This window comes from Dasypus novemcinctus, chromosome 9 (genome assembly GCF_030445035.2).
Source record: "Dasypus novemcinctus isolate mDasNov1 chromosome 9, mDasNov1.1.hap2, whole genome shotgun sequence".
Taxonomy (NCBI): Eukaryota; Metazoa; Chordata; class Mammalia; order Cingulata; family Dasypodidae; genus Dasypus; species Dasypus novemcinctus.
The window spans coordinates 34,131,257-34,146,169 of record NC_080681.1 but is presented as its reverse complement, the minus strand read 5'-3'; the positions used below and the strand labels follow the sequence as shown (position 1 = coordinate 34,146,169).

General features: G+C 43.2%; 1 protein-coding gene across 1 annotated transcript in view; it reads left to right on the top strand.

Annotated features, from left to right (window-relative positions):
• Positions 1-8,683: 8,683 nt before the first annotated feature.
• Positions 8,684-14,913, top strand: part of EPHX4 (epoxide hydrolase 4) — a 33,947-nt gene continuing 27,717 nt past the window's right edge. Inside the window, exons 1-2 of the mRNA XM_058304807.2 lie at positions 8,684-8,962; positions 11,478-11,563. Of these exons, the coding sequence (XP_058160790.1) occupies positions 8,732-8,962; positions 11,478-11,563 (317 nt within the window). The 5' untranslated portion in view covers positions 8,684-8,731. The remainder of the gene's footprint in view (positions 8,963-11,477; positions 11,564-14,913) is intronic.

Sequence of the window (14,913 nt, the reverse complement as noted above, 5' to 3'; positions counted from 1 at the left end):
TGAGAATGAATATGTCAGACCGAAGAAAGACAAGCCCAGCTTGGCGAGTAAAGAACATTTACGTAGGGTGCTTACATGGCGTCCTCATCCTCGGAGGTGGGAGGAGAATCAGCATTTTCTGAGTTCAGTCGCCATGCTTGTTGCAAAAGGAGAGGCGTCTTTTATAATGCTTGTCTACGTGCAGATGGGGAAGGCACGGTTACAAGACTTACTGATCAATCACGAATTAGCAAATGATCATTTCCTGAGGTTTGCCTTTTAACTGTTTAGCAAGGGAATGTTGCTGCAACTGGAGGGGGAAAGAACAGAAAGGGTTGGGGGGAAATGCAAAGTCATATATGCATATTTATAAGTATATAAATTAGGGGAGCAGATGTGGCTCAAGTGATAGAGCTTCCACCTACCATATAGGAGGAAATGGGTTTGATCACTGGGGCCTCCTGGTGAAAAAAAAGAATAGAAAGTGTGCCCACGTGGCAAACCAGTGCCTACGCGAGTGTCTGTGTGGTGAGCCAGTGCCCTGCACAAGTAAGTCACGCAGTAAGATGATGACACATCAAAAGAGAGACAAGGGGAGAGTCAGGGTGAGGTACAGCAGAAATTGACAGGGAACCTCTCTCTACATCAGGAGTCTCCAGGATCAAATCCTGAGGAGAGAAAATAAGAAGAGAAGACAACACAGACAGCAGAAACAGCAGGGTGGGAGGAGGGGAAGGGGGGGGAATAAATAAATAAATCTAAAAAAAAATAAGTATATAAATTATATCTTTGTAAAAAATGCAGATAGGAACTGGGATTATCATAATTGTTAATAGGGATGTAAAATGTAACAGCAACTTTGGAAAACTGTTTAACAGGAGTTTTTTATTGTTTGTTTTTTAAAGATTAAACATGCACCTTCTGGGAAGTGGACTTGGTCCAATGGATAGGGCGTCCGTCTACCACATGGGAGGTCCGCGGTTCAAACCCCGGGCCTCCTTGACCCGTGTGGAGCTGGCCCATGCGCAGCGCTGATGTGCGCAAGGAGTGCCGTGCCACGCAGGGGTGTCCCCCGCGTAGGGGAGTCCCCCGCACAAGGAGTGCGCCCCATAAGGAGAGCTGCCCAGCACGAAAGAAAGTGCAGCCAGCCCAAGAATGGCGCCGCACACACAGAGAGCTGACACAAGATGACGCAACAGGAAAAAAAAGAAACACAGATTCCCGGTGCCACTGTTAAGGATAGAAGGGGTCACAGAAGAACACACAACAAATGGACACAGAAAGCAGACAACTTGGGGGTGGGGGGGAGAAGAGGAGAGAAATAAATTAAAAAAATAAAATAAAAGAGCCACCTTCTTTTTCTTTTTTAGTATTTTTTAAAAATAGATTGCTTAAAACATTATATTAAAAAACATAAGAGGTTCCCGTATACCCCGCTCCCCACTCCATCCCCACATCTCCCACATCAACATTCCCCTTCATCAGTAAGGCACATTCATTGCATTTGGTGAATACACCCTGGAGCACTGCCACACCACATGGACCATAGTTGACACTGTAGCTCACACTCTCCCCCAGTCCATCCAGTGGGTTATGGCAGGACATACAGTGCCCTGCATCTGTCCCTGTAATATCATTAAGGCCAACTCCATGTCCTGAAAATGCTCCATATCACATCTCTTCCTCCCTCTGCCTGCTCTCAGCAACTCCCCTGGCCACCGTCTCCATATCAATGATACAATTACTTCCTTTGCTAGACTCACAACAGTTCTATAGTAGAATACCAGCAAGTCTGCCGCAATCCATATTATATTCCTCCATCCTGTGGACCCTGGGATGGCGATGTCCACTCCACCTCTAAATCGAGAAGGGGCGTAGATCCCACATGGCTGATGGATGTGATTCTCCTGCTTGCAGTTGTGGACAGTCTCAGTTTCCTGGTGTGGTAGTTGATCATTCTTACCTCCCCCTCAGTCGACGGTAAGTCCAATGAACTGGAGAGCATACACCTTCTTTATGATCTAGAAATTCTACTCCTAGGTAGAATATCTCAAGAGAAATGAAAAAATGAGAAATGAAAAGCCATGTGGCAGGCAGCTTTTGACATGGCTCCCAATTACCAGGCTAGTGGGTAATCTTCATTTGAGTATAGGCTGGCTCTAGCAATTTGCTTCTAATGAATAGAATATGTCAAAATTGATATGTCATTTTTGTGATCAAATTACGAAAGACTGTGACTTCCATCTCCCTTGCTCTGCTTCTATTGCTGCAACTTTCTCTTGCCCTCTCGCTGGCTTTGATGAGGCTAGCAAACAGGTGAGGTGCTCGATGGAGAGGCCATCATCACAAGGAAGCAAGGAAGGCCTCCTGCCAACAGCTCATGAAGAACTGATGCCTCAGTCCAATACGGCACGTGGAACTGAATGCCGCCGACAAATACCTGAGCGAGTGAGGAAGCAGATCGCAGCTGGTCAAGCTTTGAGATGACTGCAGACTTGTGGAAGATACAGAGCCGAAGGACCTAGCAAAGCCACAGCCAGAGTCCCGGCCCACAGGAACTGTGAAATAATGAATGTTGATTTAAGCCACTACGTTTTGGGGTAATTTGTTGTGCAGTATGAAAAATACACGGTAAGGTGACCCTGAATGAGTCATGTTCTTGTATAATCTCTTTCCTAGGTGAAACCTGTGACTTGCTTCTAACAGAACATGGAAAAAGTGGTGGGATGCCATTCTTTTGGTTATGTTACATTACACGGCAAAAGTCGCTTTCATGATTATGTTATGTGATAGAAACTCCATCTTAGCAGAGTGGAGCGATTCTCTTGCTGGCCTTGAAGAAGCAAACGGGCATGTTGTGAACAGCCTTTGGAGAGGGTCACACGGCAGGAAGCCACAAATTGCCTCTGTGATCTGGGAGCGGCCTCTGCCTGGTAGCAAGCAAGAGAACAGGAACCTCAGGCACAGTTGCAAGGAGATGAATTCTGCCAACACCTGAGAGAATTTGGAAGTGACACACTCCCCAGTCAAGGCTCTGAATGAGAATGTAACTCACTTGACACCTCAATAGCAATTTCTGAGACCGAGCAGGGACCCAGTTAAACCCTGTCCAAATTCTAGGCCTCAGAAAATGGTGAGATAATAAATGTGCTTTTTAAAATGGCTTTACTGAGATATAATTAACATAGCATACAATTTTCCAATTTGAAGTGTAGCTGAGGGTTAAGAATTAGCAAATGATTATGATTTCTGAATCATTATATAGATGCTTTTTTCTTACTTTTCCAGTATAGGATAGGATAGCCAAAAGTTAATTCCTGAAATTACTGAAACTGGCTAGATTGGCCTCATCCTTGTGTATACTTGCCATTGTGGTGGTTATTCTAAACTTGCCCTTGTTTATGGTCATTCTAGACTGGCCTCAGCCTTGTGTATGTTTACTTTTGGGATGGTAACCACTCCACCCTCCCGTTTGACTCCATAAAAACCCTACACCCCTCAAAATTGGGGAGATGGATTTTAGTCTGTTGCACTATCTGTTCTCCTTGCTATGTGCTTCTCCTTGCTATTTTCTGGCAATAAACTATTTCTCTCTTTCAAACTCTGATGTCTCAGGAATTAAGAAGTGCATCCAGCAAAGAACCCTGCTTTTGCTCAGTAACAAAAGTGTATGGGTCAATGGCTTTTAGTATATTCACAGAGTTTTATAACCATCACCACCATCAATTTACAAACATTTGCTTTACCACAAATAAAAACCCACCATACCTCCCAGTCCCCTCATCCCACTCAGACCCATGCAATCACTAATCTACTTTCTTTCTCTGTGGATTTGGCTATTCTAGACATTTCACAGAAAAGTAATCTTACATTATGTGATTCTTTGTAACTGGCTTTGGTTCATCCACATTGTAGCATGTATCAGTATTTCATTCCTTTTTTATTTTATTTTATTATTTTTCCTCCCCCCTTGCCGCTTGTGTTTGCTGTCTGCTCTCTGTGTCCATTCACTGCATGTTCTTCTGTGTCTTCTTGTCTTCTCATCTCTTTTAGGAGGCACAGGGAACCAATCCTGGGACCTTACGACATGGGAGGCACTCAGTCACTTGAGCCACCTCAGCTCCCTGGTTTGTTGTGTCTCCATTGTCTTTTCTTCTGTGTCTCTTTTTTGTTGCATCATCTTATTGCATCAGCTCTCTGTGCCAGCCAGCTCACCTTCACCAGGAGGCCCCAGGAATCACACCCAGGACTTCCCATATGGTAGATGGGAGCCCAATCACTTGAGCCACATCTACTTCCTACTTCATTCGTTTTTCTTGCCAAATAATATTTCATTGTATGAATATATCACATTCTTTTTATCCACTCATTAGTCGATAGGCGTTTGGGTTGTTTCCATTTTTTGGCTATTACAAATAATGCTGTTATGAACATTTTGTGTAGAACAACAGTTTCATTTCACTCAGTTATATATCCAGGAGGGGAATTTCTGGGTCATATGGTATCTCTCTTGTGAATCATTTGAGGAACTGCTAGAGTATCCAAAGCAGCTGCACCATTTTATCCTCTGCCAGCATCTATGATATTTTCAACTTCTCCATATTTATATTTACCTGCCTTTTTTTTTAAAGATTTATTTTTTATTTATTTCTCTCCCCTTCTCTGCCCCTCCCCGAGTTGTCTGCTCTCTCTGTCCATTCGCTGTGTGTTCTTCTGTGTCCACTTCTATTCTTGTCAGCGGCACCAGGAATCTGTGTCTCCTTTTGTTGCGTCATCTTGTTGTGTCAGCTCTCCGTGTGTGCTGCGCCATTCCTAGGCAGGCTGCACTTTTTTCGAGCCAGGCGGCTCTCCTTATGGGGTGCACTCCTTGCGCATGGGGCTCCCCTATGCGGGGGGCACCCTTGCGTGGCACGGCACTCCTTGCGCACATCAGCACTGCACGTGGGCCAGCTCATCACATGGGTCAGGAGGCCCTGGGTTTGAACTGTAGACCTCCCATGTGGTAGGCAGATGCCCTATCCATTGGGCCAAATCTGCTTCCCTGCCTTTTTGATTATAGTCATTCTAGTGGATATGAAGTGGTATCTCTTGTGGTTTTGATATGTTATCTCCTGATAACTAATAATGTTGAGTATCTTTTCATGTGCTCATTGCATGTTGAATATCTCCTGTGGAGAAATGTCAGATCTTTTGCCCATTTTAAAAGTGTGTTGTTGGGGAATGGATGTGGCTCAAGCAGTTGAGCGCCTGCTTCCCACACTGGAGGTCCCAGGTTTGGTTCTCAATGCCTCCTTAAAAAAAAACAAAAACACAAATAACAAGCAAACAAACAGAAAAAACCAACTCAGGGGAGCCAATATGGCTCGGTGGTTGAGCAATGGCTTCCACATACAAGGTTCCGGGTTCAATCTCTGGCCCTCGTACCTAAAAAAAAAAATTGTGTTATTTGCCTTTTCAGTACTTAGTTGTAAATGTTCTTTATTTAGTCAATATCAGACTTATCAGATATATGATTTGCCAAAAATTTCTCTGATTTTACTTTCTTGATGGTGCCAAGAAAAGAAGCACAAAAGTTTTTAATTTTTATGTCCAGTTTATTTTTTCTTTTGTTACTTTGCTTGTAGTGTCAATTCTAAGACTCCAAAGTCCTGAAAAATCTATGCCTATCTTTTCTTCTAAGACTTTAAGTTTTAGTCCTTAAATATTTATGTCTTTGATTTAATTTGGGTATATGGTATGAGATAGGGGTTCAACTTCATTCTTTTGCATGTGGACGACCAATTTTCTGGCACCCTTTATTGAGAAGACTATTCTTTCTGCCACTGAGGTGTTTTTGCATCCTTGGCTAAAATCAATTGGTTATAAAATTATGAGTTTATTTCTAGATTCTGAATTCTATTCCATTGGTCTATATATTTATTCTTATGTCAGTAAATGCATAGTGTTTTAAGCCACTAAGTTAGTGGTAATTTGTTATACAGTGTAGCAGTTTGATATTATTGATGAATTCCAAAAAAAAAATATTGGATTATGTTTGTAAACTGGTCTTTTCCTCTGGGCAAATGAGATTATATTGTGTCATTACAGCATTGAGTACCCGCCCCTTGGTGGGTAGGGACACGCAGATAAAAGGCATGGCAAAGGACAGAGTTGAGGGTTTTTGATGTTGGAGTTTGATGCTGAAGCCTTAAGCTGGAGCCCTGGGAAGTAAGCTCACAGAGGAAAGAGTAGCCAGCCCCAGGAAGAGAGGAACCCTGAGCCCAGGAAGAAGCAAGCCCTGGGAAGAGAGGAATCTTGAACCCAGAGAGAAGCAAGACCCTGGAAGGGAGGAACCCAGGAAGCCTGAACCCTCACAGCCATTGGCAGCCATCTTGCTCCAACATGTGCAAATAGACTTTGGTGAGGGAAGTAACTTATGCTTTATGGCCTGGTATCTGTAAGCTCCTACCTCAAATAAATACCCTTTATAAAAACCAACCAATTTCTGGTATTTTGCATCAGCAAATTTGGCTAATTTGACTAATACACACAGAATAGAAAACAAATACAGGTTTTGGTACCTAGAAGTGGGATGCTGCTAAAACATATACCTAATAAAATGTGGGAATGGTTTTGGAACTAGGCAGTAGACACTAAAAGCTGGAAGAATTTTGAGGACCATGATAGAGAAAGTCTAAACTGCCTTAAACAGAATGTTAGTGGACATTGTAATTTAAGGATGCTGGTGAAGGAAGAGTGAGGTCTCAGGAGGAAGTTAGGGACATATTGAAGGCTGGGAGGAGGGAATTTTTGTTACATAGTGACAGAAAGCTTAGTGGAATTGTTTCCAGAAGAAATTTTTTTGTGGAATGTAATACTTGTATATGATAAAGCAGGATGTATAGCTAAGGAGATTCCCAAGCAAAATGTTGAAGATACTGCCTAGTTTCTTCTTTATACTTACAGTAAAATATACAAAGAGAGAGACAGATTGAAGCAAGAACTGATACACAAAAGGGTTTGGGATTATTTTGAAAATTCTCAGCCTGTCCAGATGGTAAAACATATGGATATTAAAAGATACAGTGTCAGAAGAGCATGTTCTAGAGAAAAGTCTGAGTATTAGTCTACGACTTTTTGCTAAAACCTCAGAAAGATCAAAAGGTCAGTGAATTCAGATACTCTAAGGGTCCTTTGAAGAGATTAAGAGTATGGCTCAAAGACCTTCTCAATCAATCCAGGGGGTCTCTTGGACACTTAGGAGATTCCCTCTCAGTGTCCTATCAGGAGGCCAAGATAAAGATGGGATTATTGAGAAAAGATTTGTGCTTGTGAGGCACTTAAGTCACACACTTTAAGGAGGCATTCACTCTCAGGATTGTGCAGGTGCAGGGTCAGCACCCCAAGGAAGTGCCTCCTTAAATTTTCTACTCTAGGCACAATTTCCTTATTCTAGTCCAAGCTCCATAGTGTAGGTGCATGTGTGCTACATATATAAGAGAGGGAGAAAGCGAAGTGTGGCAAAATTGTTAAAAATTAATGAGTATAGATGAAAGGTATTATGTGGGTATTCACTGAATTAGTCCTTCACCTTTTCTGAGGTTTGAAAATTTTCAAAATGAATACAAAGAGGTGAGGAGATTCAGTAGGATTTGAGGTGTAGGAAGGTAAGCAACTCTTCCGTGTTTGAAGCTGGAGAGACGTGGAAAGATGGTGGTTGGTAAGCTTCAAAGTTTGGTAGAAAGCTGGAAAGTTCCTGCCCCCTTTGGCTTCTATTTTTTTCAATGAAGAAGGGAAGATGGATAAGATGATAGGTTGGAGTTTTGAGGCGAGTAAGGAAGGAGAGTTGTCTGAAGACACGGCTTCTTCCTGAGCCCCTCTTCTCTCTCAGTCCATAGTCTAGATCTTTGGGCTCTGCCTACCAGTCCTCCTCGAACACTGGCTCCTCGTCGACTGCAGGAAGCAGGGGAGCCGAGAGAGTCGGTTCTGGGAGCGGGGGCAAACAAAAAACCCTTGGCACTGGAGTTTTATTAAGTATTTTCTAAGGATTACCTACCTTTGGTATCCACTGTAAAGGCAAGGCTAACTTTACAGCCATTTCCAAGGTGAGCTGACAATGACTCTGCCTATTTCCTCAGACGTATTAAAGACTCTGGGAAGGGCCAGGGAGGGGAGGAGAAGGCAGAGGTGAAGAACAATAATACCTCCAGAAGATTGCCAGGGACAGATAAAGTAATATGTAAAGAGCATAGCGTAATGTCTGTCCTGTACGGAAATCGTTTTTCCCTCACCCCACCCACGAGCGCCATAATTCTTCGATCCAGAAAAATACATAATCAAAGTACGGTCAACTCGGGCAATGGGGGACTTGAACGCGGGTCTAAACGAGAGTGGCGCGTCCCTTCGCGGCACTCAGGATGGTGTGATACAGGCTCCCCTTCGGTCTCCGCACAGGGTAGCAGTTTTGAAAGGGGCTTTCACGCTGTACGAAGGACGGCGGGGTGTCTGCCCTTACCTCGTCCGGGGCGGATGTCGCAGTGCGGGGGTCTCCCGGGGGCCCGGGGCTGGTCCCGAGGCCGCCGGGCGCGCGGCGTGCGCGCGGGAGCCGAGGCTGGGGCCCTGGGGAGGCGCGCGCGGAGGCGGCGCGCGCTGGGGGCGGGCGGGCCTGGCGCGCCGCCGCGTCGCTCCCTCGCGCCTTCGCCCGCGCCCCGAGCCGAGCGCAGTTGCTCCGCGAGGCTCCCGAGGGCAGCGCGCCCCGCCGCCGCCGCTGCCCATGGCGAGGCTGCGGGACTGCCTGCCCCGCCTGAAGGTCACCATCCGGTCCCTGCTCTTCTGGTCCCTGGTCTACTGTTACTGCGCGCTCTGCGCCTCCATGCACCTGCTCAAACTTTTGTGGAGCATCGGCCGGGCACCCGCGCAGACCTTCCGGCGGGCCGCCCGGGAGCACCCTCCCGCTTGCCTGAACGACGCCTCCTTGGGCACTCACTGCTACGTGCGGATCAAGGTGAAGGCCGGCGCCGGCCCGGCGGTAACCGGAGGGAACGCGACGGCCCCGAGAGCCGAGGGCGCCGGAGCGGCTCTTCGTGACGCCGGGCTCAGCGTCCCCTGATGTTCTCGGGGCGCGCGGGGCGCGCGGCGGGGACAGGGACCCTGGCGGGGGGTCGGGCCGGGTCTGGGTGTGTGTCTTCAGGTTCCCTGTTTGTCTTTCGAGTGTGTGCGCGCGCGTGAATGAAGAGAGAGGGATAGACTGACAGCGATCTGTTTGGTAGGCTCTGTGGTTTCTGAATGTAGAGTTTCTCTGACCAGGATCCTCCTACATTGCTGTGCCCTTCTCCCCTGCCCCAACGAAACCATAATTCCGCTCCCGATCCTACTGTAAGGGATAGCTGTCTCCTGTCACCTTTTTGCCCTTTAGAGCTGGGAGTTATTCCTGGGGGCGCCAGGCTGCATCAGGACGCTGTCCTTACCCACATTTTAGAGCCACTGGAAATCAGGAATTTTTTCAGCTCAGCAGAAGGAGCACTCCCAGATGACCTAGGAAGCTTGGAGCATTAAGTAAACGGTATATGTTTGTGGGGAGGGAAGCAGACTACGAAGTCAAGGATCAAAGTAATGGAACAAAAAGTAAATATCAACCATGCACGCAGACTCTTTAATCGTCCATTTTACCCTAAGCCTTCTCACCTCCCTTCGTGCCCCCCCCCCCATATTCTATTTCCTAAGGCTCCAGGTGGTGAGGGGAAATGGCTCTTTGTGATGCACCCTACTGTCTGACTCACAGGCCTTTCAAAACTAGCCTCCTATGAGGGGATATTTATTTCACCAAGTCCCAGATTCCTATTAGAAGCTAAATTGCTCAGCAGCTGGAGTTTGGAGGGGCAAGGGGCATTTCTTTCTTGCCCTTATTAGGCCTGGGGTTGATATGAGAATTAAATGAGTTAATATTTGTAAAAGAATCCTGCCGCATTGTATGTGCAATAAAGTAATTGTTACCTAAATTTAATTAAGCACCCACAGCAGTTAACCCTCCAAGACTCACTGAGCCACCAATAAAAAGGAAGTTACTGAACTTTTAAGTAGGCATTCTGGAGTTAAAGACCAAGTCAGATTTGTTATCTCGGGTCAATCTGAGGAGTAAAGGTAGTATAAGAATCACCAAAAATTCTACGAAACTTTTCTTCTGACTCTGGCCTCCTTGCAGAGTTTCCCCAGAGGGACAGAACCAAGGAGTGAAAAGAAAGTTGCTCTGGGAGTTAGACCAAGACAGGGGTCCTGGTCCCAGTCCTGCTCCCAACCACCTTTTGACCGGTGTTTAACATCTGTGGGCCTCAGTTTCTAAATCTGTAAAATGATAAGGTTGAATTAGACGACCGACCCTTGAGATTCTTTTGTTTCTGAAAACCTAATTGCCGCATTGCCTCATCTAAAACCTCGTCTCCATGCTCATCTTTTGGCTCATGGTTGTTTCTCTAACTCACTTGCTTCCTGAGTTTTGTTTTTCTTTCACGCTATTTTCTCCACTTTCCTTTCTTCACTTCGCCTCACATTTGCAGTCTTCGTGTCTCATTCCAATGCTTTTTATTTTCCTCGGGCAGTCCTGTCAACCACACGCAGAGTGAAGGCTCCAGCACTCAGGGCACTCTGCTGTGAGGAACACCCGTACTGACGTGACGAGGGAGGCAGGCAGCAAGGGGGACAGTACGTGAAACATTCAACTTAAAATAATAATGTGGGAAGGAGAGACCTAAAAATAAGGGAAGGAGGTGTGAATTACATAACTGATGGCACAGCTCTTGACGGGCAAGTGAGAAAAGTACACAGCTAGGAGGTAAATGTGGCAGGAATATAAATTTGGATTGGAATTATTTACATGTCCTGCAGAATTTGAGTGAGATGATATGACACATCAGTAAGATGAAAGTCACAAATTGGGACAGAAGCTCATAATTTATAAATGTAAAAATTGTTGTAGAATGAGAAGGGAAGGCACTGTGAAGGAAATTTTAACAACAGTGATGGGGTATACGGGAATCCCTTATATTTTTGGGTGTAACATTTTGTGTAATCTAAGTATCTTCAAAAAATTTTTAAAATATATTTTTAAAAAAAGAAAAAATAAACCAGCAGTGAATCTGTCAGTTCTTCCTGTTGATAAATCATGGTTTACTTACTTTTGAAAATTCATAATATTTATTTTATTTTTTGACATTAAAAATAATGCAAAAGAAAATAAAAAAAACCAAAATAAAATAAAAATAATGCAGGTGATCTCTCAATCTCCTTTGCATGTTGTTTTCTTTTTCTCTCTCAAACCCAAAAGAAAGCAAAACTTAGTGATGATAATTCTTTCAATAGTGTAATTCATTCCTTTAAAGCATGTCAGAATAAATTAAAAGAACATTTGTCTGAAAAAAATAATGCTGGTGAGTATTTTTTAGTGAAATGGAAGTATTAAATGTTTTACTTGGACAACACAAAAAATACAATTAAAGTTCTATGCCCTCTATTTTCTACTGTAGGATTCCGGGTTAAGATTTCATTATGTTGCTGCTGGAGAAAGAGGCAAACCACTTATGCTGCTACTTCATGGATTTCCAGAATTCTGGTAAAATTTATCAATTAACTTTTTCTTTTGCTTTAAAGACTTTTCTTATAATAACGTCTTTTTTAGTAATGACTTTTGATAGACCCTACTGTATGATCATTTGCCCAAAGTAATCATTCCTGAATGTTCTTGAATCACAGAAATGGTTTTCTTTCTAGTCTAAAGATAGTTACACGCTACCATCCTGAATTTATGTTTTTTGAGGTCTAAAAGAAATATCTTTTAATGTTTCAAATTTATGACATAGTCACAAAACTGTTTATAGAGAACCTGCTGCGGACAAAATATAACATTGGGAATGTAAAGGAAATTTAGAAGAAACCAAAGGCTTGGAGTACCTGCTATCAGGAAACTTTTGATGAGACTTAGATTGAGGGGAGGCAAAAAGACAAGAGAACTCATGGAGCCCAAAAGATGAACTGTTTCCAAAGCTCACAGCAACCTGGCACATATGAATGCAGTACAAATTAATATTTCATATTAGGAAGAAAACCTACAGCCAAAAATATACAGTTGCTAGTTACCTGGGGGGAAATGTTCTGCTCTTCTTTGATCCCTACAGGGCCAATAAGTACATACAAAAGCAACTCATGATTAAACTCTTTTAAATGAACATTTTTAAAGGAGATGATACATATAAGGCAGTGAAAAGAAAATAGGAGACTTTTTGTTTTTTGGGTTTTTTTTTTTGAGGTACCAGGGCCAGGGATTGAACCCAGAACCTCGTGTGTGGGAAGCGGGCGCTCAACCACTGAACCACATCAGCTCCCCGGGCTGGTTTTTTTGTTCGTTTGCCTGTTGTTTGTTCTTTTTGTTTTTAGGAGGCATCAGGAACCAAACCCAGAACCTCCCATGTGGAAGCAGGAGCCACATCTGCTCCCCCAAACCAGAGTGTTACTAACAAAGGGTTGTGATCACCAACTAATGGGTCAAGAAATATGGTGGAAAAAAATCATATTCTCTGAGTTGACTCAAAGGACAATGCCCTGTCCCCAGATTTTTCTCTTACTATCTCACATAATATTTAAAATTCCACTTTTATGGATTCTTTACCTCCTTTAGAGTTTTAAATTGTTCATCATCAAAGTCCTGATTTAAAAGACATCTAGTTCTGAAAGGGATATTACTTTAAGATACTTTATGAATGAAAGGGATTTTATTAATAAACACACTGACGATACTAATGCCCTAGGAAGTATTAGACATTGAAAAACAATGAATGGAGGATGATGAGGACCCATGTATTTCATAATTTTTCCAGAGCAGGAAGTTTATGGATGCCTTTTCCTGAGATCTTTCCCCTCATGAAGATTTATTTACATAAATAAATTATTTTCATATTAAACACTTATCTGTTCTTCCATTCTGGAGACAACTTAATAAAATGATAGATAAACAGGCCAGTGCAATACAAGAATATGTATGTGGACTCACTTGGTGGATTGGCTCACAATAAAATATGAGTCCGAAGCATTTGTCAAATCTGCCTAGTGTAACATGAATAGTAAATTCAGGGAAGCGGCTGTGGCTCAATCAGTTGGGCTCCCGTCTACCATATGGGAGGCCCTGGGTTCGCGTCCCAGGGCCTCCTTGTGAAGGCAGGCTGGACTGCACCAGCGGTGAAGTGACAGCCCGTGCCCACAGAGAACTAGCGCAGCAAGATCATGCAACAAAGGGAGACAAGGAGACACAGAAGAACATGCAGTGAATGGACACAGAGTGCAGATAGCAAGAAAACCTCAAGGTGGGGGAGGGAGGGGGGAGGGAAGGAAGGAAGGAAGGAAGGAAGGAGGGAAGGAAGGAGAGAAGGAGGGAAGGAGGGAAGGAGGGAAGGAGGGAAAGAAGGAAGTTCAACTCAGCCACTGACTTGCTGCAGAACCCTGTACAATCATCTACAATAATTGTGACAGTTGTGAGAAAAAAGACAGACAAAACATGCTAAAGGCCTTGCACATGGCCCCCGTGAATACTCAGTAAATGTTTATTTTCTTCATTCATCTTCATTCCCATTCATTCATTGTGGATATCCAAATGTCAGATAGTAATTTCTCTATTCTGGGAAAGAAAGAGACAAAGAGAGAAAGAAAGAAAACAAAACAAAGCAGGTAATTCAATAGACTACACTGAATTCCCTGAGTTTTGCTGACCATTAATCCAAAATGGGAGATTAGAAATGGAGAGTCTGGAACAACTGCATGGAGACTGCTGGTAAACAAAACCCCTGAGTATGTCATAATCCAAATCAAAACCTCTGGTGAAGTTCTTTCTCTCTGTCTTTCCTTCCAAACTGCCACTATTTATCTTTATAGAGTCTAGTTAAATCCATTCAGATTCTAGTGGAAAACATCAATCCAAATCTTAGAGTTTAGGACAAAGCTGTTCTGAATAAGACATTTCAAGTCTGTCTCTCTGGCTTTCTCTTCTCTTTTACAAAAGCCCTTTCTTTTCCATTTCTCTCTCTGTTTCTTTTTCTTTTTTCATTTTAAAAGCCCTAAAAACTTTATATCAGGCATTTCAAACCAACTTTACTTTATACTATAACTATAAGCATTGTTGTTCTATCAATCAAGTTTTGCCTAATTATTTGAAATTATAATTTGTGCCCGGGCCAGAAATACTTGATACACTGAAAACAAAACAATCATACATTGGTAATCTGTGTGAAAGTGCTCCATACAAATATAATGTATTATCTGCATTTAATATTATTAGTTAAAAATAGCTGTGTAGAAATGGTAACATTTAATAAGTACCTTTAGATAATGCACAGAAACAATAAAATCCCATGTCTTCCTTCTTAAAATCTGAAGGAAACATCAAACAGGATACACATCTATGAGACGTTTAGCTAAATTAGACCCAAATAAGGCTATTTATCCAAGGATGATTTTTCTCCCACTCTTTCCACCTCAATTTGAATCTCTTTTAAAAATATTTTGAGCTGACGCAGGCAATTTCTTTAGTCATCTTCATCACCAGCTGTATGGAATGCAAGCAGCATCGCTCAAGTGCTGAGGCAAGTGAGGGCTCTTTATCCCCACAGCTGAGTACAGAGGCTGACGACTACCGCCTCTTCTCTGTTGAGAAGAGGGAAAGGATAGTCTACGTCTGAGAATGGCTGACCTGGTAAAACCAGGAGCCCTTCTATAAGAAGAGAGGAGTAGTAACTTGGAAAGAGGTTATTTCCCTCAGAGTGTCCTCTGCTGTTAGTTAAAGCTACCTGAAAAAGGCAACATGGATGAAAATAGCTAGTTGTGTTTATTTGTGAGCTTTTCAAGGGTTATTGATTTTGTCATGTGGTTCATTCATTATTGAGGAAAATGTTTTTGTTTTAATCGTATGAATGACAT